General features: G+C 43.3%; 1 protein-coding gene across 1 annotated transcript in view; it reads left to right on the top strand.

The window, feature by feature from the left end:
* LOC139255855 (inositol polyphosphate-5-phosphatase A) overlaps positions 1 to 24,448 on the top strand; it is a 547,723-nt gene that overhangs the window by 492,845 nt on the left and 30,430 nt on the right. The window contains exon 9 of the mRNA XM_070874031.1: positions 10,081 to 10,165. Within this exon, the coding sequence (XP_070730132.1) occupies positions 10,081 to 10,165 (85 nt within the window). The remainder of the gene's footprint in view (positions 1 to 10,080; positions 10,166 to 24,448) is intronic.

Consider the following 24,448-nt stretch of genomic DNA (forward strand, 5'->3'; position numbering starts at 1 on the left):
ATTAAATAACTTTTTTTCAAAGGATTATAACACAAACTTCTCAGCGATACATTACGTAAAAGATCCCAAACCCCTCTAACACCTCATGGTTTTGTAGGATTTCCTGTTTGATGTGGAGATGAATACCTGGAAGTGATTACAAAGCTTTAGGTCTAATCAAGGGATTAACGTAATGTTGTAAATTGTAAAAGGGATTTTATAATCACCTTCTGAACCCTGAGATTAGATTACAGCTTTGAAATTCATCGCAGGTGTTACTTAGCGTTTATAATGTAGGTGTACTGTTTCCATTTGGGATGAACGCTTTATTGAGTTTTGTGTCTGTTTTAAGCAGGCAGTGAATTAGCTCTCAGTGCTGATAGCAAGTCAATGTACTCCATGTTGTTGAAACACAATGATGTTAACACAAAGGGATTAATAATTGTTCAATCATTACTGCAAGTTCTCAACTCTATGGAGTCAATCGTGGCTCAGTGGGTAGCACTCTTGCCTCTGAGTCAAAAGGTTGTGGGTTCAAGTCCCACTCCAGAGCAGTGGAGTTATCCTTGGTGTCCTGGCCAATATTTATCCCTCAATCAACATCACTAAAACAGATTATCTGATCATTATCACATTGCTGTTTATGGGAGCTTGCTATGTACAAATTGGCTGCCACATTTCCTACATTACAACAGTGACGACACTTCAAAAGTACTTCATTGGCTGTAAAACACTTTGGGACATCCTGAGGTTGTGAAAGGCGCTATATAAATGTAAGTCTTTTTTTACAGTAGACTGCTGGGAAACGGTATACCTGCTATCTATGATTGATCAAACTAAATGTAATTAAAGGTTTTGTAGGTAGTGCATGCTTGACATATCCGTAAGGCATGGTAAAGTGATCATGGAGAGCGAATTGAATCAAAGTAAACCAATTAATAATGAATTACTTTCAATTTCACTAACTTAAAAAAAATATTCTCATTCAGTAAAATACAACCAATATAATCCCTCAAAAGCTTGTTTTTTTGGAGATGCGGCTTGCCCTCTCTTCATCCTTTCATTTGACATTTTTACAAGTCCTACCATTCTAAATTTTACTCCCCTCTTATCATTTTTAGTCACTAACTGTTGCTCTGAGAGACTGCAGGTTGGGTGCTACTCCATTAACAGGGCTGGGATATTTTATCTGGGGCTTCCCCCATGAGCTTGTGGGAGTTCAGGGCCTACCTTCATAATCTACAGGCACAGGTTCCTGTGCTGGATTTTTCAGTATCTGTGATATATACAATTTGTGCCTCTCAGTGACAGTTTTTATGGCATTTGAGCATATGCCTGACTGCATGCCCTGACCCAAGATTTATTATTTTTTTCTTTGCAACCAATCTCACTATTATGACTCATCGGCCCACACTCACTCCTTGCCCACTGCATACGATTCAAGTCTTGATGGTGCCACACAGTTATCTTCCACAAGAGAAATCTAAAAATTGCTGTACCCACAAGAAAGCACTGCCGACTATACCCAGCTCTGAGCTTTAACAGCACGTCATAGCAACAGTTCAACTAGGATCTCATCATTTATTAAGTTACTCACACTTTGTAGTCAATGGAAATAAAAATCAGGAGTGCTGATCCAATATCATCTGTTTTACACTATCGCTCAAAGTCAAAATCACTTCCCCTCAATTTACAGTTAATAGATGTAAAATCACAGACTGGGGGTTCGTGATTTTTTTCATGTACATTATTGTCATGCACTGAAGCAGGAAATCGCCCTTAAAAGTTTTGTAACAGTCTAACATTATCATAGGGCATGGGATAGTGTTCAAACCGTAAAGCCTAAAATATCAAATGTTCTATTTACTAAAAACTAACTTACCAAACACTGCAAGTAAAATTAATCAAACCCTGCTAAAATCATATATTAAAACTTGCTTTAACCGCCTTGACAGTCCCTCATCCATCCTACCATACATATTTCTAAAAATACAGTTACAGGAAGAAAGACTCTTTTTGTCTGTGGGAAGCAACATGAAAAATCAGCTGGTATATAATAAAGCATGCATGTTTTTCATAACCCTTGTGCCTTTACAATTATAGGGAAGAGCCTTTACAATTTGTGTATATGGGAATAGGCCTATATAGTTCTTATATATGGGAATAAGCCTTTGCAGTTCTTGTGTATGGAAATAGGCCTTTGCAGTTCTTGTATATGGGAATAAGCTTTTACAGTTTTTGTATATGGGATATAAGCCTTTACAGTTCTTCTATATGATAATGATTGGATACAAGAGGCTGTTACATGAAATTACTATTGTAGCACAAAATGTACTGGCAGTAATTTGATTCATTCCACCTTCAGATTCTGATTTTCCTCAGAATCAACACACTCAATTGTTTTTAGTGCTTTGGGAATCGTGCCAGTTTTTTTACTGAGAATCTTCAAAAACTTTGATATGTTATATCTGCTCCAAGTGGGACCTTGGACCTGACTTAATAATCTAATGGTTGCTTCAGAAGTGTTCATAGATTTAAAAAGTGATGCAGTTCAGCCATTTTTAGCTGTCAAATGAATCATTGAATGTCCCTGTCTTCCTCATATTCTCCAGGTTGAGCTCCAATGAGGTTTTGCAATTAGCAGTTCACAAGTGTGGGAATATTAATAATTTCCTATATTTATATCGATCATGTTTTATGTTATATAATGTTTGCTGGAAAGAAGGGAGGTGCTACAGTATCAGAAGCAAAAATCTGTGCATAGTTAGCTAACCCACCACTCTTATCTCTGCTCACTCTCATCTACATCACTGCCCCATAACCACTATCTTCCTGTTAGAAACTATTAAAAAAACTACAAATGATAGACAATTATCTGAAAGTAAAGTTGATGGGGTGAGATGATATAGAGGCACTAGAAAAGTTGCAAAAAAGATGGATTAGGATGATACCAGAACTGAGCAGAAAGATTGAACAGGATGGGCCTCTTTTCTCTTGAAAAAAGACTGAGGGGTGACCTGGTAAAGGCCTTCAAAATTACAAAAGGATTTGATAGAGTAGACATCTAGAAGATGTTTGCACTTGTGGGGGAGTCCAGAATTAGGGGTCATAAGTATAAGATAGTCACTAATAAATCCAATAGGGAATTCAGGAGAAGCTTCATTACCCAGAGAGTGGTTAGAATGTGGAACTCGAATGATAAGGAGTAGTTGAGGTGACTAGCATAGATGCATTTAAGGGGAAGCTAGATAAATGCATGAGGGTGAAAAGAATAGAAGGATATGTTGATAGGATGAGATGAAGAAAAGTGGGAGAAGGCTTGTATGGAGCATAAACACCTGATGGGCTGAATGGCCTGTTTCTGTGCTGTAAAATTCTATGTAATTCTATGAAAGAAAACAGTACCATATATCATATATAAAAAAGTAACAAATGACAATCTGTTTTTGTTGGAATTAATTAAACATTAAGGTTAGCAACTACTGTTGGCAATAATCGTGAATGAAGATTTAACACATTTATCTGAGATTTGTCTGTCTGCTATTTTAATGGATGTATTCACCTACTTGAAATAGTAGACAGAGGAATGTCATATGAATGCTGTTATCACTAACAGTAATTTCTAACCTCAAAACATTTGGGCACCAAGCATCTATGCTCTACCACTGTAACGAGGGCGTAACAGGATTCCTCAGCATTCGACATCCAAATTCCATGGGATAGTCTATTTAAATAAAGCAGGCAAGTAGCTACTGGGGAAAAGTGTTGGCAGGTTTAGCTGAAGAAATAGGACAAAAGCCTCTTTGGCAGTAACTTTGTCTTCCTCATAGCAGCCATATAACAGCCAATCATTTTGTGATCAGCCTTTGGTAGGCCCCACATCTGCCGGGTTAAAATTATTATTCAACTTAAAACTGTATTCAACTTGTTAAATTTCAAATGTCAACATTTATAAAAAATTATTATTCAACTGAACCATTCTTGTGCAGTGTCTCACTCACTTTTTGAAAATGAGGGGTAACATTCATTGTAAGGGTTACATACATGGCCATACAAGGGTGAAACATAACCCTCAACATTCAAGCAAAGCGTTCATTTTTAATGACGTATCAGTTTTACAGTTGCTAAAGCACCACGAGGCTTCCCCTGGGGTGGGCAGGGAATGGTGGTGGTGGCATGGGTTCATCGCCAGGCTCCTCAACCTCATCTTCCTCAATGTCCCTGTCTTATTCCTCGTCTTTTTGCTCCACTCCTCTCTCCTGAGGTGGTCCTGCAGTCCCATCTCACACTTCCTCTCCCCTCTTGACAGCTAACTTGTGCAACATGCAACGCACCACAACGAACTCAGCGACCTGCTCAGGATGGTATTGCAGGCTGCCTCCGGAGTGGTCCAGGCATCGATCGGAAGCATTGCTTCAGCACTCCAATTGTCTTTTTGACGATATTGCGTGTGTCTATATGGCTTTCGTTGTAACGCTGCTCGGTTTCTGTCTCAGTCTGCCATAGGGGGGAGGGGGGGGGGGTCATGAACCAGCTGGCAAAGCCGTATCTGTTATCCCCCAGCATCCAGCAGTGACCTTGTGGCTGACTCTTAAACAGGACAGAGATGGTGCTCTCGTGCAAGATGCATGCGTCGCGATGCTCCCTGGAAAATTGCCATTTACTGCCATGATTATTTGCTTGTAGTCGACAACGAGCTGCACATTCATGGGGTAGAATCCCTTTCGGTTTCAGTATACCTCCGCTTCCTCTAAAGGTGCTCGCAGGGCAATATGCATACAGTCTATTGCACCCTGGACCTTGGTGAAGTTTGCTATCCTTGAAAACCCAAAGCCCTCTCACTCTGTACCTCCCTGGTCATTGGAAAATTAATAAAGTCTATCCTGTGTGCGTAAAGCACATCAGTTACCTGACGAATGCAACGATGTGTGGCGTGCTGAGAGATTCCACATATGTCACCAGCTGATGCCTGAAATGAGCCGGATACATAGAAAGAAAGTGCCGCAGTCACCTTCACCTCGACAAGCAGTGCGGTGCTGATGGTGCTGGTAGGTTGCATGTCTGCCTTAATGAGCTGACATATCTCAGTGATCTCTTTTCGGAAGCGCAGCCTTCTAATGCACTGTGTATCACTCAGGTGCAAGTACGAGCGATGCTCCCTATAATTTTGTTGAGGGTAAGGCCTCCTCCTCCTCAAGAGTCTGCGCCCTATTTGATTGGGCACATAGTACACGTCAACAAACCACCTTCTAGCTCTATTCTGCATTATGAAGTAGTTAGCAATATTGGCACTGAAAGTACAAGCCACATTTCTTTTAAAGTACTCAAAAATGTTCAGATGTCCACAAAAGTTGTTTGAATTAAAGTCAATGCTATTATAATCCTATACATAATCAAAATCCCTTATAAACTACTCGAGAAATCACTCCCCAATCAATTTTAGGCTGCTGGCAACTTGACAAAGCCTTTTCCTCAAAAAAAAAGGATTGATTTTCAAAGATTGAGTCATAACACTGAGATAAGGCCAGTTAAGTCTTGGAAAAATGGGCAGTACGTTTCTCCAACAGTAGTGGGTGGTAAAAATGGGCGGGTAGGTAAATTTCGCGCTGGGGTGAATTTTGGGCGGTATGTGGGGGGCGGCTTCCAGCAACGGCAGCGGTAATTGAATGCCGAAATTGCTGCTGGCGATATTCGGGCGGTTAACGGGCGGTCTAAGTGCAAATTCTAGCCCTGTATGCCAGCTTCACGCAAGTGTATGGTACATTGGGGTTACCAGAGGTGGGCCTTGGGGAAGTTCTGGCAAGTGATATCATCCTAACATTCCTGCCTCTTTTTGATGTCAGTTTCAAAGAGTCTGGCACAAGAAGCATCTGCCCCCCCCAACCCACCCCCCGCCCCCCCAAGCTCTGCCTCAGGAAACCCTCAGCACAGAACAGAGTGGAGACCAAATCCCCATACCATTTCTGTTTCCATCCTTCCCAACAATGCCCCTACTAGACCGGGAGACTGAGCTAATTTGGAGCCCAACTTTCCTTTCATTTTTCTACATTTACTTGCAGCACCATTATTATATTATTGTTACATTTGTATAGCGCATACTCATTTGTTATTCCCCAAGGATGTCCGTTGCTCCCAGACGCCTGCCACAGCAAGTCTCCAGCTCCAGTCTGGTGCCAATCCCGGCAGAGGACAGGGAACCTGCCCCCGCACACAAATTACCCTAGGGCCAAAAATACAGCCGGGATAGTGGTGGTGAGGGCGGGGTTTCATCTCTGAGGCAGGCTGAAGTCCTGCCCCACTGGACATGGCCCTTAATTAGTATGCCTAGTCCATTAAATCGGTGATCACAGGAAATACTCCTCAGGCGAAACAGTAGCCTGCCCTACTCAAATGCCCCGGGACTGGAAAATGTCCACTTAAAGATAAAAAGTACCTAGCTTGTCTGACCGTAAGACCACTCAATTGTAGTGTGAATTATAATAAAGAACAGTAACACAGAAAAATGCCAAGTGGTTTGGATAGCACTGTTTCAGTGTCAGTGCAGTCTTTTAGACATTTAACTTGATTGTCAAAAAAACTCACCACTGGGATAATTGACAGAATGGAAGCTATTTGTGTGACTGTATCTGTCATTCTCTGCTGTGTTCCGTAACCTTTCTGTGACCTTTATTGCTAGTTTGCATTGCTCCTGGTGACTCCTATTCTGGATTCTATGCTTTGGGAGGTCACAAAGACTTTTATTTCATATGGAAAGTATGTAAATTTCCCTTTTGTTTGAACATTCTATGATGCGAGTGCTTTATAAAAATTAGTGACAGTTCTGACAAAACCCTCTTTTTTAACAGCTTCATATTGCATTTGAAAAATCTCGAATGGCAAGTACCGGTTTGCCTAAAATCATTGCAGAGTAAGAATAGCTGGAAGAATAAACTCTTCTCATCAGTGATAAATTATGTGCTGACCCCCAGAACATCTCTTCTCAGGAAGCTTGAGGAATCGTCACCTCATTCAGTCCGCTTGACGGAGCTTATTTTTAAAATCTTTTCACTGATGTCAGCCTGGGATGAATTGGCCAGGAGAAGCATGTTTATAGACTGTGTGAAGAACTTTGTCTTTGTGTGGGAATGTTGGTAACACTGTTATGGTTTGCTTGAATGAACTGTGATGACGCAGCTAATAAGGCATCCTGCTGGGTGTCATGGCAGGCAGTTTTCAGACCTCCCACCTAAACTCATTCAACTCCAGCCACTGTGGATAATTTTCTATTCCCAATTCTTCCTCCACAAAAAGCAAAGTCAACTTTCACAGGGAATGTGAGATAAGTACTTTAGGAAATAATCTTGTAAACAAAATGTTACCTTCTGACCTGCAGCTGATACCTTGACTTAGAACAATTGAATGATACAGGCTATCGTATTAGGCATGGCAATTAACTGAAAAGGCAACTGATCCTCCTCACAGAATGGCTATGAAATGTTATAGCAAATCAGGGGGCTGTTGGCCTCTTTGTCATTTTACCACTGCAATGTCTGACATGGCTATTTTTGTGCTTTTTGTCCTGTTTTTGACTTCTCAAAAGCTTATGGTATACGGCAGTATTGAATTGAGAGGAAAACATAAGGTTCTAAGCTCTCCCATTATCCCAGTAGCACTGCCTGGCCTTTGAAAGATGCCTCTGGAAGAATTATTTCTAAATGATGTGGAGTTTATATTTTTTTAGGAAGGGCAAGTCTGAACGTCACACTGTTTTATCTACAGAAAGCAGAAAAGGTCCTCTAAAATTATTATTTGGGGGAATTTTATATTTCAATTTAGAACTCATAGCCACAATTTATTTTTTCTGTACTTTTATTTTTATATTTATTAAGGAGCGGGGTATATCAATATTGGGGATTAGAGCACTTTTTCAATTGAGGTATTCGGCATCAAACTTTCCCAATTATGTATACCAGTCAGCTGCAGAGTAAAAACAACATGGTGGAATTGCATATTAATTTAAAAAATGCTATATAAATGCAAGTTGTTGTTGTATAATATGTGAAGGGGGAAAAAAAGCAAAAATACAAATAAGGAAGAAAAAACAAAAGACCAACATCAGACTATATATAGCGGACTAGCAACAGTGCAACAATAACGAACTTAAGAAGCTTAAACAGTCAAACCCCTGAGGCAGTCAACAATAATGTCAAAATATGGAAGTGAGAGTTGGTGACAGACTGTGCTGAAGAGAATGATGGTGGTTTTACACTGGCACATGTTTAGTCTGGATTCCAGGAGATTGGAGTCTGTGTGCCAGCTACTAATCTTTACGATGCTAAATCCAGCTATTTTATCACGCTGGCAGTTTTTTGTGAGTCTGCTGTCCTGCCCCTGGGATAAAGAAGCACTTTAATTATGGAGTCTTGACACAGAGACTGATGCTGGTCTCTAGAATCCAAACTAAACTAGCACCAATGTAAAGGCCAATTCTGCCCAGTATCAGTGAAGAAACTGTATATTGGAAGGAATTAACATTTGGGGCAGACAAGTGGATGCCAAGGGGGCAATTTTAACCCCCAAAAAACGAGTGGGATTCGGTTGGGTAGGAGGTTAAAGTGGTAGAAATCTGAATACCAACCCTCCTCCAACCCACCCACTGGTTTTAATGGAGGCGGGACGGAGAGCGGGCAGCCAACCTGTTCCCAGGAGGTGGGTTGGTACTTTAAATATTATAATGAGGCCACGTGCCTTTTTCTGACGCTCCATTTTAAATTTAACTCTAGGCGGCTGGGTTTCCCAGGCCTCGGAGAACCCGGTAACTAAATGGAGACGAGGACTACTGGATTTAGGAGATAAGTGCCTTTCCACATACCTGCTGGATCCAGCGACCCTGTCTCGCCAATCCCCCTCCCCCGTGATCTGATCTTCCCCACACGTGGCCTCCGCTCCCATGAGTTCTCCGATCTCCCATCCGGCCATCCGATCCCCAGCCCCCAACCCCACCCTGCCCAGGCCCACCGATCCCAGCCCTCCATACGCCCACCCCCTATCCTCCGATCCCGGCATTCCGACCTCACCCCTCCAATATCCGACCCCTGCATCCAGGCCTTCTGATACCAACCCCCATCCCAGCCTTCCGACTCCACCCCCAGCTTGAATCCTGGCCTCCGATTCCTCCCTCCGTTGTTAAATTTGGCAGGACCTGACGGAAACCTGTTCTCCTGGGTTTCTCATTCACCATCCAGCATAACCAGCATCCCCACCCCCCCACACCCCTGCCCCACTCTCTACCTGCCTCCAAGTTACCTCCTAGGAGACTAAAAATCAGTGGCAAATGGGGAAATAATAATATCGGGAGAGGATGGTAGTATTTACAAAGTATGTAAGTATCATACATGCATGTTTGTGCACTAGCCCTAACCCTCTTGCCAGCGCTGCTAAATATGAGGTACCTACTTCCAGTTAGTACATCTTGTATGTTATCTCACTGCATATTCTCAGCTTTTAGATAGAATTATAGAATGGTTACAGCACAGAAGGAGTCCATTTGGCCTGTTGAGCCCGTGCCGGCTCTCTGCAAGAGCACTTCAGCTAGTCCTACTCCCCTGGCCTTTCCCTGTTGCCCTGCAATTTTTTTTCCTTCAGGTAATATGGCAAGGGAAAGGATAAATACAAAAATAGATATAAAATAAAGGCCATCACAGAATAATAGAAAAAGTTCCAAAAATCAATTACCAAAGCTTTGGAGAAAACTGCAGAATGCCATGTAATAAAAATGTATTTTGACTTATTTGGTCACTGTAAATCAATGGTTCTGATAATACATTTTGCATTACCTGTCAAGGCAACCCCTATTGTTAGAAAATAATGTACTATCCAACTCACCCTGACCAATGTCATGGGGATCTGCTAGTTTATAATGTAACATTTAAGATTTAGTGTAGTTTTATCTAAAGGGGTCCAATTTTAAGGGTCAATACACCGATCCTGCATTTCCAGCAGGGAGCCACTCGCGACTTGTTTTTGTTCCATGGGCTTGACACTGTTATTTTATTGAAAATGAATAAAACTGAGCTGAAAGTGTTTGGAAAATGCAAATAAATGTCTCTTTCCTCTCTCTAGGATTACAGACCAACGCTATGAGAGGGTGCCACACTTCCTGTTTGGTGACTTCAACTTCAGGTTGGATTCTAAAGGTGTTATAGAGGTAGGTGTTACCAGGCAAAAGTCCCACCATGCTCCATTTCGGCCCCGATAATGCCACCATTAAAGTTTTCACCCTCTAGTTTCACAGCATGCTCAAACGTTGGGTTGGGTTTTCAAAGGGGGCAAAACTCTTGCTAAAGTTGAAGTTACAGTAGAATGCCAGAGCCAGAAAGCATCACATTCTTGAGGAGGAGAGAGGGAGGTAGAACTCCCATTCTGCATATTTATACCCCAATTAGTCACAATATGCAGAAATCATAGAAATAAACTATATCACCACATGCAGCATTCACCCATATATATTTAAGTAGAGTGAACACTAGCATTGACACTATTGACTTAATGTCACATGAATATTTTTTTAAAGAGATAAAGTTGTCATCATTTTTTATCACAACGAATGGGGAATATGCAGGTTATCTCATTCCTTACCCATTTAATTCTGATTTGTAGACTGTAGAGTAATGTCACCTTTAGAGTTATACCACTGGTATGGGCACTGAGCCCAGAGATGTGAATGCAGTGGATTTGATCATTTACAGATAATTTTGATGAAAAGGAAGATAAGTTCAAGAAGAATAAATAGGTCTTAAATAAAATAGAAATTACAGGTATGAATAAATAAGAGAAAATAAAAAAAATAAATATTGGCAAATGTTGCAGAATAAAGAAGGTAAGTGTAAATTCTTGATGGTATTTACATACAATTTATTAACTTATTAGTCTGGTAGACTGGATATTTCAAGGGTATATATGAAATGAATCAAATAGTTTGATTAACTTTCGTTCTATTTCCAAATATTCGCTAAAGCTGTCCCATCGATTTAGTGCACTCAGTTTTATACAGTAGGCAATGAAAGCTTCAGATTGATGGGTGAGGAATGGATTTTATTCAGTACAGGTGAGAGAGTGAAGCAAGACAAATCAGATTTCACCAATTGTCTGAAATGCTGGGATGTTGGGAATGCATGAGGACTGGGCAGGGTTATTTAAAATGTTAGAATGGGGCTGTGAAATAAATCACTATCTATTACCATAGGATGAAAGTTTTTTTTTGGCAAATTGATCTGCAGTATAAAGTAAGGCAAGAGAACTCTTTTAAGTGCAAGGATTCTGAATGTGCTATTTATTGAACAGTTGTGAACAAGTACTTTGTATTTTGAAGTTGATTCCACTCCCACTGAAGCCTTTTACTAGCAGGTTTAGTTCAAATTCAATCTAAAGTTGACCAATGATGCACTTACACTGCAGGCTTTGTACTGATACAAAGCTGTTTTGATTTTGCATCAACTTTAAACTTGCAGAGGGTAATTTGGTGTCCAGACCTGTAATGACTCCAAAGTGAAGTGGGTTGAGATGACCTCCGCCAGACCATCTCGCTCCTCTTCACTTTAGTGCCAGATTAAGCTTTGATTCTAGCTGCAAGCTACATTTACACTGTAACTGCAGTGAACACTGTAAACAGAGACCTGGAGTGATTCCGATGCCCAGCACTAGAGACTGTCTGGAAATACCAGTCCAGAATTTACTGACTGCCATGCTTGGTATCTGAATATCTTCAATTCTGTGACAGGCTAAAATGAACTAAGATGAAGATCTGTGGACTATTGTTAATAGACACAGCTAAAGGTGCTTACCCTAGGAGTAAGGATAATTGCATTTGCAATTTTGAGAGGACCCTTTGGGTCTGGAGAGCTGATGTATGTGTTCCACTGTCCTTTGGTTATGCAAGAGTCCTGCAGCTGGGGAGCTCGCCTCTTCATTCCTGCAGAGATCATGGAGGTAAAACTAGTTTTAGGATCATTTTATTTTGATTTGTAGTATAGTACCAATCACAGTCAGTTAGGAATCAATATTCACATTGATTCCAATTAAATTACCTTCACTTTCCTTTTTAGATTTTCCTTTTCTTTAAATCGATGAATGAATTGGATGATCATGTAGGAGGCAGGACCTCAGGCCAAGCGAGCTCATTGTTTGCTGCTCAGATTTAATATTTATTTCAGCCTCTTTAGACAACAGTACTCAGCATCCACTTAAATCATGCCATTCCAAATAATAAGAAATCATAAGGTCGAGGATGAGAAAAAAACATTTGGTCCACTGAAGCTCGTGCAAAAATTAGTAATGTAACTCGGCTCTGGCCAGAAGTGTCCACCTGGTAAACTGTTCGAACTGCGAGCAAAGTCTATAAATCCATGGCCTGCATCTAGAAGTACCCACGGCCTGCAGGATGTGTGGGGATTTCAGTTGGTTATTTAATACTAGCCTGGTTTGAGTTCAACCATAAAATAACTAGTTTTAACCCCTTCTGACCTTTAATAGGAGCCAATGGATGATGAGCTCATTATTCTAAATAGCTATTTATTCTGAATGGATTTCTGTTGTGTGAGTGGAGCTTTAGCCTGCATTTCTCATTTAGTCAATTAAAGGACTAATTTTGAAGCTTAGATTGTGATGAGCAGAACAGTGTATTTTTCCGTTACTATTTTTTTATAGTCTTTCTTTATCCCAGATATGTCCTGTCTTCTTAGGAGATACTGCCATATTGGTCAAGCTTTGAAATTACATTTCTCCCACTAATTACTTATTGAAGTTATTTAATCAGTTGTTAATGATGCTGAGATATGCTGTCTAATTACTGTAATTTTAAAATGTCTTTGCAGAATGCATTCCTGTAGCTGACGTTAAAGCACCTTTTGACATGTTATAATTCAATGTCCTGTTAAATCATTGTTATGGTTTTCCGTCTTTAGCTCCACTCAAACTTGTACCACAGCAATGCAATACTGACGGTGAATATCCAAATGTTTTTCAGTTATGTTCCTTTTGATGAATGATGTAATGTTTTCTCATAAGTCTATTTTGGTACCAGGATTTCCATTTGGAGCTAAGGAAAAATGGTCTTTGTGCTTCATTCCATTCCAATTGATAGAACATTTCAGGGGCAGAGAATGTAAATATAATGTCTGTAACATGGAGGTGAGCAGAGATTTGGAGGAGAACAGTTGTGTGGAATATATTGGTTTTGAAAGAGGCTGCAGAAGCGATAACTACAAGGTAGCATGAAAGATAATGTACCTCAGCTTTACACCCAGCCCTGTTTACTGAGATTAAATCTATATATTTTATCTTTATGCCTCTAACTTAGGCTTAGGATAGATTTCTAACAAATAAGAGCCCCAAAAATGGGTGGAGCGCAATCCCAGCGTAATAATCAGAATCGCGCTTGTTGGTGCCCCCCCAGAGCATGTAGGATCAGCAGGAGGGAACCAGATTTACATGTGTCAGACAAAATGCTAGCATCGCTCAGGGTACCTCTCCGGCAACTGTGCACCTGGAAAATCCATCGCCTGCCCGCCATTACCTACAGCTCCCTGTGCAAAGGGGCTTGATCAAGATATTTTGAACAAATGTTTACCATTGTTCATGGGTCCAAGCAGGGCCTCACCTACACCTATTGAGAGGCTGGTACACCTTATCTCACATGGTGTATCAGCCCCCAGTACTACACCGGATCCTGAAGGAGCTGAGGAAGTGGGAACTCCTGGCATAGGGAGTCCCTGCCCCAGTTTCAACCCCCGTATCCCCCAACCCCCCACCACCTCCCTATGGTATTTGTCTTGTAAGGAGCTGCCAGAGCTTCCATTCCTTTGAAGGCAGGCTAGAAAATCCCAGAAACAGCGGAGACTCAGCACATCGTGGTTCTTGTCATTCTCTGGCAGGTTCCATTGTCCCCCCACCCCCGAGTCAGTGTTGTCAAATCTGGTTGGACATATTCCTGGAGGTTTCATCATATGACCTCCAACCACCCCGGCCCCATCCTCCCATCATTGGTCACTCGACACGTCCATCCGCGTAGTGCACAGACTTCCCACGTCAATTGGAAAGTGAAAAAACTTTCTCGATTGGATGAATCGTGACTGTCGGTCGAACAGCCATTCTTCCCCATTGCCAATGAAAGAAAAACACACAGCTTTTTTTTTAATACTCCTATGATTTTTCTCCTGGGTTGCTGGAGATTAATCTTTAATTCCTGGAGATTCCAGGACACTGCTGGAGGGTTGGTAACCCGAGTTAGAGCAGGTGTCTGGCAGAAACAGCATGGATGTCTGGGGCCAGGATGTGCAAATGGTTCTTTGCACTCTACTCAAACTGGTTTTATTACTTATTATTTATTACTTCTGAGCAAATCTTTTGAAGGTTTTAAAGGTCCGAGCTTTACCTCCTTTGTTTCTTTGCTACATTAAAGAGCTAAAGAGCAAACATCACTTCATTGCCTTGTTGCCCTGTACACCTAATCAGCACCAATTGCTGGAGCCACTGCACTGCTTGTAATTGGTGTGTCTTTGTCACTACTGAGATAATGCAGATTTCAAGCTCATTATTCATGTAATCACAGCCATCACAGCTGTGTTTATTCTGAAAGTGCATTGTTACCACTGCTGTTTATGCCCATTATAGTGGAGGTTAGAATGGGGATACAATTCATTTAAAAAGTCAGAAGGAGAGAATGCTGTCCTGAAAGAAGCCATATCTTATGCTGGGAACAAAAGGGAAATGCAGGACAATCCAGCCATAAAAGAGGAATTTTTGTAATGAGCGTGGGAGGGTGTGCACATCAGCTGGCGAAAAGAATTCAAGAAGTTCCTCTGCATCTCTGTTCAACGTCACACAGAGATTTACCTGAAGGTTAAATGTGAATGTTGTTTAGGATTTGGAACCTTATTGAAGTAGTGTTTGGGAATGTTTAAACTTCATACTTTGGAACCCGCGTCATCAGGATCATGTACGAAACAGCTACATATGGCTCGGATGATGCACAATGGTAATTCCTGGCTTGTTTACATGACACTGGGGTAAATGTTTTAAATCTGACCAATAGTTACTGATACGTAATAAACATTCAAATGCAGCAAATTTGAGTCTTGCCAGTTTCCAACTGGGCCATGAGGTGGAGCTCTCATGGTGACTCAAGCACTTTATTTTGGGGCAGAGGAGCTGGAGAAGGGACAGCAAACCTTTGCCATGAAGCTGTCCTGCAGTTGGCAGCATGGTGACCAGGGAGAGGTGGGTTTCCCAGACCATCCTGCCTTCCTGACCAAATAAAGAAAGACTTGCACTTATATAGCATCTTTCATGACTTCTGGACGTCCCAAAGCGCTTTACAACCAATTAAATAATTTTGAAACATAGAAACATAGAAAATAGCTGCAGGAGCAGGCCATTCGGCCCTTTGAGCCTGCACCGCCATTCAATATGATCATGGCTGATCATGCAACCTCAGTACCCCACCCCTGCCTTCTCTCCATACCCCCGATCCCTTTAGCCGTATCTAGCTCCCTTTTGAATATGTCCAACGAACTGGACTCAAAAACTTTCTGTGGCAGAGAATTCCACAGGTTCACAACTCTCTGGGTGAAAAAGTTTCTTCTCATCTTGGTCCTATATGGCTTACCCCTTATCCTTAGACTGTGTCCCCTGGTTCTGGACTTCCCCAACATTGGGAACATTCTACCTGCATCTAACCTGTCCAGCCCCGTCAGAATTTTATAAGTTTCTATGAGATCCCCTCTCATTTTTCTAAATTCCAGTGAGTATAAGCCTTGCCGATCCAGTCTTTCCTCATATGTCAGTCCTGCCATCCCGGGAATCAGTCTGGTGAACCTTCGCTGCACTCTCTCAATAGCAAGCACATCCTTCCTCAGATTAGGAGACCAAAACTGCACACAATACTCAAGGTGTGGTCTCACCAAGGCCCTGTACAACTGCAGTAAGACCTCCCTCCTCCTATACTCAAATCCCCTCACTATGAAGCCCAGCATTCCATTTGCTTTCTTTACTGCCTGCTGTATCTGCATGCCTACCCTCAATGACTGATGTACCATGACACCCAGGTCTCTTTGCACCTCCCCTTTTACTAATCTGCCATTCAGATAATAATCTGCCTTCCTGTTTTTGCCACCAAAGTGGATAACCTCACATTTATCCACATTATACTGCATCTGCCATGCATTTGCCCATTCCCCGAACCTGTCCAAGTTCCCCAGCAGCCCATGAGCATCACTGTTGTAGTGTAGGAAACACAGCAGCCAATTTGTGCACAGCAAGCTCCCACAAACAGCAATGTGATAATAAAAGAAATACTTGCATTCATATCGCGCCTTTCACAACCACCGGATATCCCAAAGCACTTTACAGTCAATGAAGTACTTTTGAAGTGTTGTCAGTGTTGTGTATCAGATAATCTGTTTTTAGTGATGTTGATTGAGGGATAAATATTGACCAGGTCACCGGGAAGAACTCCCTTGCTCTTCGAAATTGTGCCATGGGATCTTTTACATCCACCTCAGAGAGCAGACAGGCCTCAGTTTAATGTCTCATCCAAAAGGTAGAACCTCCCTCAGGATAACTAGCGATGGATAGTAAAGAATTCTTTGCCAGTGTTGCATAAAAACAAATAAATTATAGAACAGAAATATTACAGAAAAAGTGACTCCACATGAAGTTATATTTCACAGGTCGGGGTGGCACACGATGTTTCAGGGCTTGGCGCAAGACGATAAAGAGAAGGCTAATGAGGGTTCGGGGCCCAGAAGAGGCTCAGGCCCAGGGGCAGCACAGGCCTGCACACACTGCGATATGTGTGCGCAGGGCAGGTCTCCAGTCGTCTTGGTTTATCCTTGACACTGGATAAAGGCCTAGCTCTGTCAAGCCCGTGTGGTGGCTGATGTGCAACTGACACCACACGTTAAAAAAAATCCATGCACAGGCATCTTCTACCCTTGGAGTTCAGGACTGGAACATCGGGTCCTTCATTGAAACATCTGTAAACTCATGTGGAAGCAAGTCATCCTCGTTCGAGGGATCGCCTATGATGGATGATATTATAGCCATGAAATTAGAATTTTTAAAATCACGTGAAATATAGACAATTGAATAAATATTGTGCCCAAAAAGAATATTGTGTCAAGTATCTACTAATAAAGCCTCTAATGCAGTCAATAGTTCACTTCAGTAAGTGGAAATAGTCCTGCTCCCTGAGACACACAATGAAACTGTAAAATGAAAAATTTAAATTTCCTGGCCTCTTATGTAGCTCGATCCAGACCCAAGCAGGTTTGGCCTCGTGGCGAAACCAGCACTGTTGCCCCTGCTTGGCCTCGGGTTAATATTTGCAATCCGGTTCCAACGACGCTATCGGAGCCCGATCTCCATGTTTAAAGAAAGACCCTGCCGGCTTCAGGGGTAGGGGGCGTGCTTCCTGCCTGTAATTTAAAACTGCAGTCAACCAGATCAGGTTGGGAAGCCAGTGGGTAATTCTCCCGCTCCATTTTAACTGCCAGGCAATTTCATTCATTGAGAATATGGTTCTTCTGTACGTGATAAATCATTCCAATCATTTCTCATGAAGCTCTCACTATATGGATACTTAAAGGGGTACTTTTTGAGTTAATAGTTTATATTTCATTGATTGTACTCCATGTGAATGGGAGGCCAATTGTTTAAGTTTGTTGCAACAGTGCAAGATATGATGAAATGCCCAAGGTACAGGGGGCAAAATTATCCTCCGCCCCAAATGGAGCACACTTACCATTTCTTCAAGGTTTTCTCCGCCCTACTCCTTACGGCGGAGACCCGATCGAACTTCAGCACTTGGGTTTTTTTTGTGTGTCTGGTCTGTGGCGGCTGAGGGGTGGAAGTGTCTTTGCAGCAGGTCGACCACCCGACTCGTCATCAGTGCCGCGCTGATGATGTCAGTGTGACGCAGACGTGCCGCGCTGATGATGTCAGTGTGACGCAGACGTGCCGCGCTGATGATGTCAGTGTGACGCAGACGTGCCGCGCTGATGCGTCACAACATCTCAACCCTTTAGTTAAAGGGGAGGGCCACTGCGAACGCTGCTAAGTTTTTAGTTAGGTCCACTGGGCCACCAGGGAGGGTTTCGGCTGGGCCAGTGGCCTGGCACCTAAGAGGAGGTGCCAAGCTGCCTGTTGGCGGCCTGGCCGAACCCATAGGTATAATTGTCAACCTGACCTGGCAGTCAGCCCACAATAAAAAATAAAATTGAGTCGCTGGGGAAAGCTGTCAGTGGCACAGTCCGGTGGTGGCACCACTCCCACGGGGCAATTCTGTACATAGAAACATAGAAACATCGAAACATAGAAAATAGGTGCAGGAGTGGGCCATTCGGCCCTTTGAGCCTGCACCACTATTCAATAAGATCATGGCTGATCATTCACTCAGTACCCCTTTCCTGCTTTCTCTCCATGCCCCTTGATTCCTTTAGCCGTAAGGGCCACATCGAACTCCCTCTTGAATATATCCAATGAACTGGCATCAACAACTCTCTGCGGCAGGGAATTCCACAGGTTAACAACTCTCTGAGTGAAGAAGTTTCTCCTCATCTCAGTCCTAAATGGCCTACCCCTTATCCTAAGACTGTGTCCCTTGGTTCTGGACTTTCCCAACATCGGAAACATTCTTCCCGCATCTAACCTGTCCCGCCCCGTCAGAATCTTACACGTTTCTATGAGATCCCATCTCATCCTTCTAAACTCCAGTGTATAAAAGCCCAGTTGATCCAGCCTCTCCTCATATGTAAGCCCAGCCATCCCTGGAATCAGTCTGGTGAACCTTCGCTGCACTCCCTCAATAGCAGGTGTCGGAAAGGAGGTCGCCGACAGTCGTTAAGAGGTCAGTGCGTGCCCGACGCGGCAGGAAAATGTGCGGTGCGGTAACCCGTTTCCCCTGCCCCCGCCCCCCGCTTATGGCCCGGGGACAATTTCGGACGGTCGGCCCATCCGCCTGCCCTGAGTCGGTAAGGCCTTAGAGAGAGGGGCAATTTCAGCCCCACAGAGTTTACACTCAGATTTCTCAGGTTTCAGCCTCGTACTGCACTTGGGTAGATTTTCCCTCTCCTCTCCTGTGGTGTGCTACCTTGTCCGCTGCAAGCACATATCATAAAATCATGCCTGCACTGCCCATGATATTATACTGGGCGCATGCAATGAGCAAGATATCTTTCTTCGGGTAAGGATCAAATTTCATTGGCCTCACTCTGCCAGCGGAGGTCCAGTGGATAGCGACTTGAGTATGCTCACAGTGAAGAAATTTGAGCAGGTTCGCAGTCGAAAGTTTGTTAGTTCAAGTCTCACAGCAAGGCCTACCACTGCCCCAACTTTAATTTCTCTGCCCCCTCCCCGTCAGGACCACTGCTGGTCACCCCTTTTCTGCCCATTGCCTGTAAATGCTAGTGGGGGAAGTGGCCTGGCTTCCCATTCGATTTCTCTCCAATTTGCCCCAGTTACCACCATTTCCCCGGGACTACCTGATGGAAGGTGGGGTTAGGCCCAGGGTAACAGTGGGAAGGCTCCACAATTCTTTAAAATCGAGGGAGAGACCTAGTAGAGGCCGCCTCCCTCAATTTCTGCTCCAAAATTCCACCCGTTTATGGCTCGATCTAAAGGATTTTGCCAGTATGTCTTTGGGGCATTTTTATCCCCTTAAGCTCACTTGTCACATCTTGTGGTGTAATGCCACTGGAATGTTCCCACTTTTCACTGGCAGGCTCGCTCATGTATCTGAAATGACCCCTGACCATTGGTCATGGTCGAGTGGATTCAGAGGGGTGGGCTGAAGTCCCACCCTGCTGGAACATCGCACTGAAGAGGACAACCTAGCCCGACATGTTTCTGCCATATGATCCATAGTAAAACTATCCCTCTTGTGAAAGATTATGTGGCAGTATTGGAAGTCCTCCCAATTTGTCTGTCTTGTCCACAAGTGTCCTCTTAATCTCCTTTTGCCTCTGACTGCCATCTTTTAGCAACTACTTGTAACCTTTACTGTGGCAATCTTCCAGTCGAAGAAGTCCAACTCTGTCAGAGTCAAGTAGTTGCAGAGCAAATCCCTGTACAATCGAGCCATTCCACACAGATGCACCATGCTGAGGAACATACCCTGCCATGTATTTGTCAGTCTGACTCAGTGGTAGCACTCTCAACTGAAAGTTTGAAGTTTATTGGTTCAAGACTCACTGCAGGACATTGAGCACATAATTTAGGCTGGCACTACTGAGAGGTGCTGCATTGTCCGAGGCGCTTGGGCCGAAATTCAGGATCCCGATAAGACCCGTTACCGCCGGAATACGGCGGCCAGGTGGTGGAATCTAATGGCCGCCAATTTCTGGTCGAATGACCGCCGCCAGCCAAATTTATCACGGGTGTTTTTCTGCCGGTCGCCAGTTCTGCCCTGCCACTTTCAAGCGGCCATAAGTACGTCATCGGTGCGTGCACAGCCAGGACCCCCCACCTCCAGCGATATTCAGGCTGAAAAATCTAATACCTGCTGTGTGGTGTTCCTGACAGCTTTTTCTGTTGGTGCACCTTTCATTCCCTCTCTCAGCCCCTGTCTGCGCGGCAACCATTAAAGACAAGGGCCCAATGCTGCCACCATTTATTTTTTTTTGCCGGCCGACTTCCATGTCGATCAGAGTATTGTGCCCTGTGGTTCGGCCGGGCCACCAATGGGCAGCCTGGCACGCCCTCTTGGGTGCCAGACCGCTGGCCTGGCCAAAATCCTCTCTGGTGGCCGATCCTAAAGATTCACCGATTCTCTCCCCTTTAAAGAAGGGGATAGACGCGGTGACGCAGATGCGCAATGATGTCACCAGCGGCGGAGAATCCGTCCCGCCTCCACTTCCACCCCTCACCAGCGCTTAGCGCCTCACTTCCACCCCCATTATGACCGACTTTCTGGCTGCTTAAAAAAAAGACAAAGACCTGAATGTCGATCAAGAGTCGAACTCTTCCGAGATGGCGGTAAAAGCACTTAAAAAATGGTCAATGCGCCAGGTTTCTGGCAGGCCTGAATTTCAACCCCGCTATCTTTGAATGAGATGTTAAATCAAGGCCCCATCTGCCTGTTCAGATGGATAGAAACATAGAAAATAGGTGCAGGAGTAGGCCATTCGGCCCTTCTAGCCTACACCACCATTCAATGAGTTCATGGCTGAACATGCAAATTCAGTACCCCCTTCCTGCTTTCTCGCCATACCCCTTGATCCCCCTAGTAGTAAGGACTTCATCTAACTCCCTTTTGAATATATTTAGTGAATTGGCCTCAACTACTTTCTGTGGTAGAGAATTCCACAGGTTCACCACTCTCTGAGTGAAGAAGTTTCTCCTCATCTCGTTCCTAAATGGCTTACCCCTTATCCTTAGACTGTGACCCCTGGTTCTGGACTTCCCCAACATTGGGAACATTCTTCCTGCATCCAACCTGTCTAAACCCGTCAGAATTTTAAACATTTCTATGAGGTCCCCTCTCATTCTTCTGAACTCCAGTGAATTCAAGCCCAGTTGTTCCAGTCTTTCTTGATAGGTCAGTCCCACCATCCCGGGAATCAGTCTGGTGAACCTTCGCTGCACTCCCTCAATAGTAAGAATGTCCTTCCTCAAGTTAGAAGACCAAAACTACACAATATTCCAGGTGTGGCCTCACCAAGACCCTATACAACTGTAGCAACACCTCCCTGCCCCTGTACTCAAATCCCCTCGCTATGAAGGCCAACATGCCATTTGCTTTCTTAACCGCCTGCTGTACCTGCATGCCAACCTTCAATGACTGATGTACCATGACACCCAGGTCTCGTTGCACCTTTCCTTTTCCTAATCTGTCACCATTCAGATAATAGTCTGTCTCTCTGTTTTTACCACCAAAGTGGATAACCTCACATTTATCCACATTATACTTTATCTGCCATGCATTTGCCCACTCACGTAACCTATCCAAGTCACTCTGCAGCCTCATAGCATCCTCCTCGCAGCTCACACTGCCACCCAACTTAGTGTCATCCGCAAATTTGGAGATACTACATTTAATCCCCTCGTCTAAATCATTAATGTACAGTGTAAACAGCTGGGGCCCCAGCACAGAACCTTGCGGTACCCCACTAGTCACTGACCCCTTTTATATCCAGAAGGTTGTTTGTGTCCTCCTTAGTGAATACCGAACCAAAGTACTTGTTCAATTGGTCTGCCATTTCTTTGTTCCCCGTTATGACTTCCCCTGATTCTGACTGCAGGGGACCTACGTTGGTCTTTACTAACCTTTTTCTCTTTACATATCTATAGAAACTTTTGCAATCCGTCTTAATGTTCCCTGCAAGCTTCTTCTCGTACTCCATTTTCCCTGCCCTAATCAAACCCTTTATCCTCCTCTGCTGAGTTCTAAATTTCTCCCAGTCCCCGGGTTAAAAGATCCCATTATGGTTAATGGATAAAAGATCCCATGGCACGTTTCAAAGAAGAGCAGGAAGGTCTCCTGGTATCTTGGCCCAACATTTATCCCTCAACCAACACCACAAAACAGCTTAACTCATTTAGTGTTTGTGGAACCTTGCTGCGTGCAAATGAATTGCCATGTGTTGTCTACAAACCAACAGTGACTACACTTCAAAAGTAATTTATTGGCTGCGAAGTGATTTGGGACGGTCCTGAGGATGTGAAAGGTGCTGTCTAAATACAAGTCGTCTTAATTTTGTTCTATTCGACATATTCCACATTGTGTTTTTCTTGTCCAGTCTCATTAAAAAAAAATATATTTACATTTCTCTTTTTGAAAAGGCCGCAAAAGTTATGCACCAGTTTGCAACACGGGGCAAGTTACCTACTTCGAAGCCTCTGCAATGCAGCTCATGTGCTACTTACTAGGAGTCAGGGTATGTCGCAGGGTAACGTGGCCTCTGATTACCCCTTTCCTTGTGGTGGAGTACCCAGCCTGCACGCTAAGCCTCCTCCTGATTGTACAGCTGAGATCAGGATCTTGCTGTGTGTTGATGAACTGCTGTTCCCTTTGTCTCATTGAAAGCTTGGCCACTCTGTTACATATTCTAGTCTGATGAACAGTATTATCCTCAATCCTATTTAAGCAAAAAAAAATCATTTCTGTGGTATAGTGCATGAAAATGCATTTAATGAAGTGTTGCAATTTTTTTAGTGGTTTTATTCTATTGTTTTTATGCATCTGTGTATGTGTTACAGCTGAGGCCAGGTCATGACCTTTTTTCATAAATTTGAAAGCAACCTACAGATCAGTGTTTGCGTCTTGCTGTCATTTTGTTCTTTTAACATGTAGCAGTGCCCTTTCCCCTGTGCTGTCCGGGCAGATGTTGTTACTTGTTGATTGATTTATTTGGCATAAGGGAGGAGCCTCCCCTGGGGAGGGGGAGGGGATATATCCAACAGTTCCTGTGAATTTGAAGTGGGAAGAGAGAGTACCCTTCACAAATCCTAGAGTAGTAGGTAATGGTAGCTCCCTGAGGACAGCATGTAAACTTAATCCACAACCTGATGTCTCCTGACGAGTTCACAATCTCAAGGACATTTAATTTCAAAGCTCCAATGCTGTAATGTTCATCCAAACAAGAGTTAAACCTAGAGCAGGGGTCAAATGATCAAAAGCTGACGGAAGTGAACCATTTTGTCAATGCCAATATGATTGTATTTTTTTGCCTGAAGAAATAATTGCAGGACATAGAGTCATAGAAAAATTATGACACAGAAGGAGGCCATTCAGCCCATCGCGTCCATGCTGGTCGAAAAAGAGCTACCCAGCCTAATCTCACTTTCCTAGGTTCGTAGCCCTGTAGGTCACGGCTCTTTACGTGCACATCTAAGTACTTTTTAATGTGATGAGGGTTTCTGCCTCTACTACCCTTTCAGGCAGTGAGTTCCAAACCCCTCTCCCACTCTGAGTGAAAACAATTTTCCTCATCTCCCCTCTAATCCCTCTATCAACTACTTTAAATCTATGCCCCCTCGTTATTGACCCTCTGCTAAGAGAAATAGGTCCTTCCTATCCACTCTATCTAGGATCCTCATAATTTTTTATACCTCAGTTAAATCTCCCCTCAGCCTCCTCTGTTCCAAAGAAAACAGCCCCAACCTATCCAATCTTTCCTCATAGCTAAAATGTTCCAGTCCTGGCAACATCCTCATAAATCTCCTCTGCACCCTCTCTAGTGCAATCACATCTTTCCTGTAATGTGGTGACCAAAACTGCACGCAATAATCAATCTGTGGCCTAACTAGTGTTGTATACAATTCAAGCATAACTTCCCTTATATTCAATGCCTCAGATACTAAAGGAAAGCATTCCGTATGCCTTTTTAGCTACCTTATCGATCTATTCTGCTACCTTTAAGGATTTGTGGACATATACTTCAAGGTCCTGCTGTTCCTCTACACCTCTCAGTGTCCTCCCATTTATTGTGTATTC

Source organism: Pristiophorus japonicus, chromosome 3 (genome assembly GCF_044704955.1).
Source record: "Pristiophorus japonicus isolate sPriJap1 chromosome 3, sPriJap1.hap1, whole genome shotgun sequence".
Classification (NCBI taxonomy): domain Eukaryota; kingdom Metazoa; phylum Chordata; class Chondrichthyes; family Pristiophoridae; genus Pristiophorus; species Pristiophorus japonicus.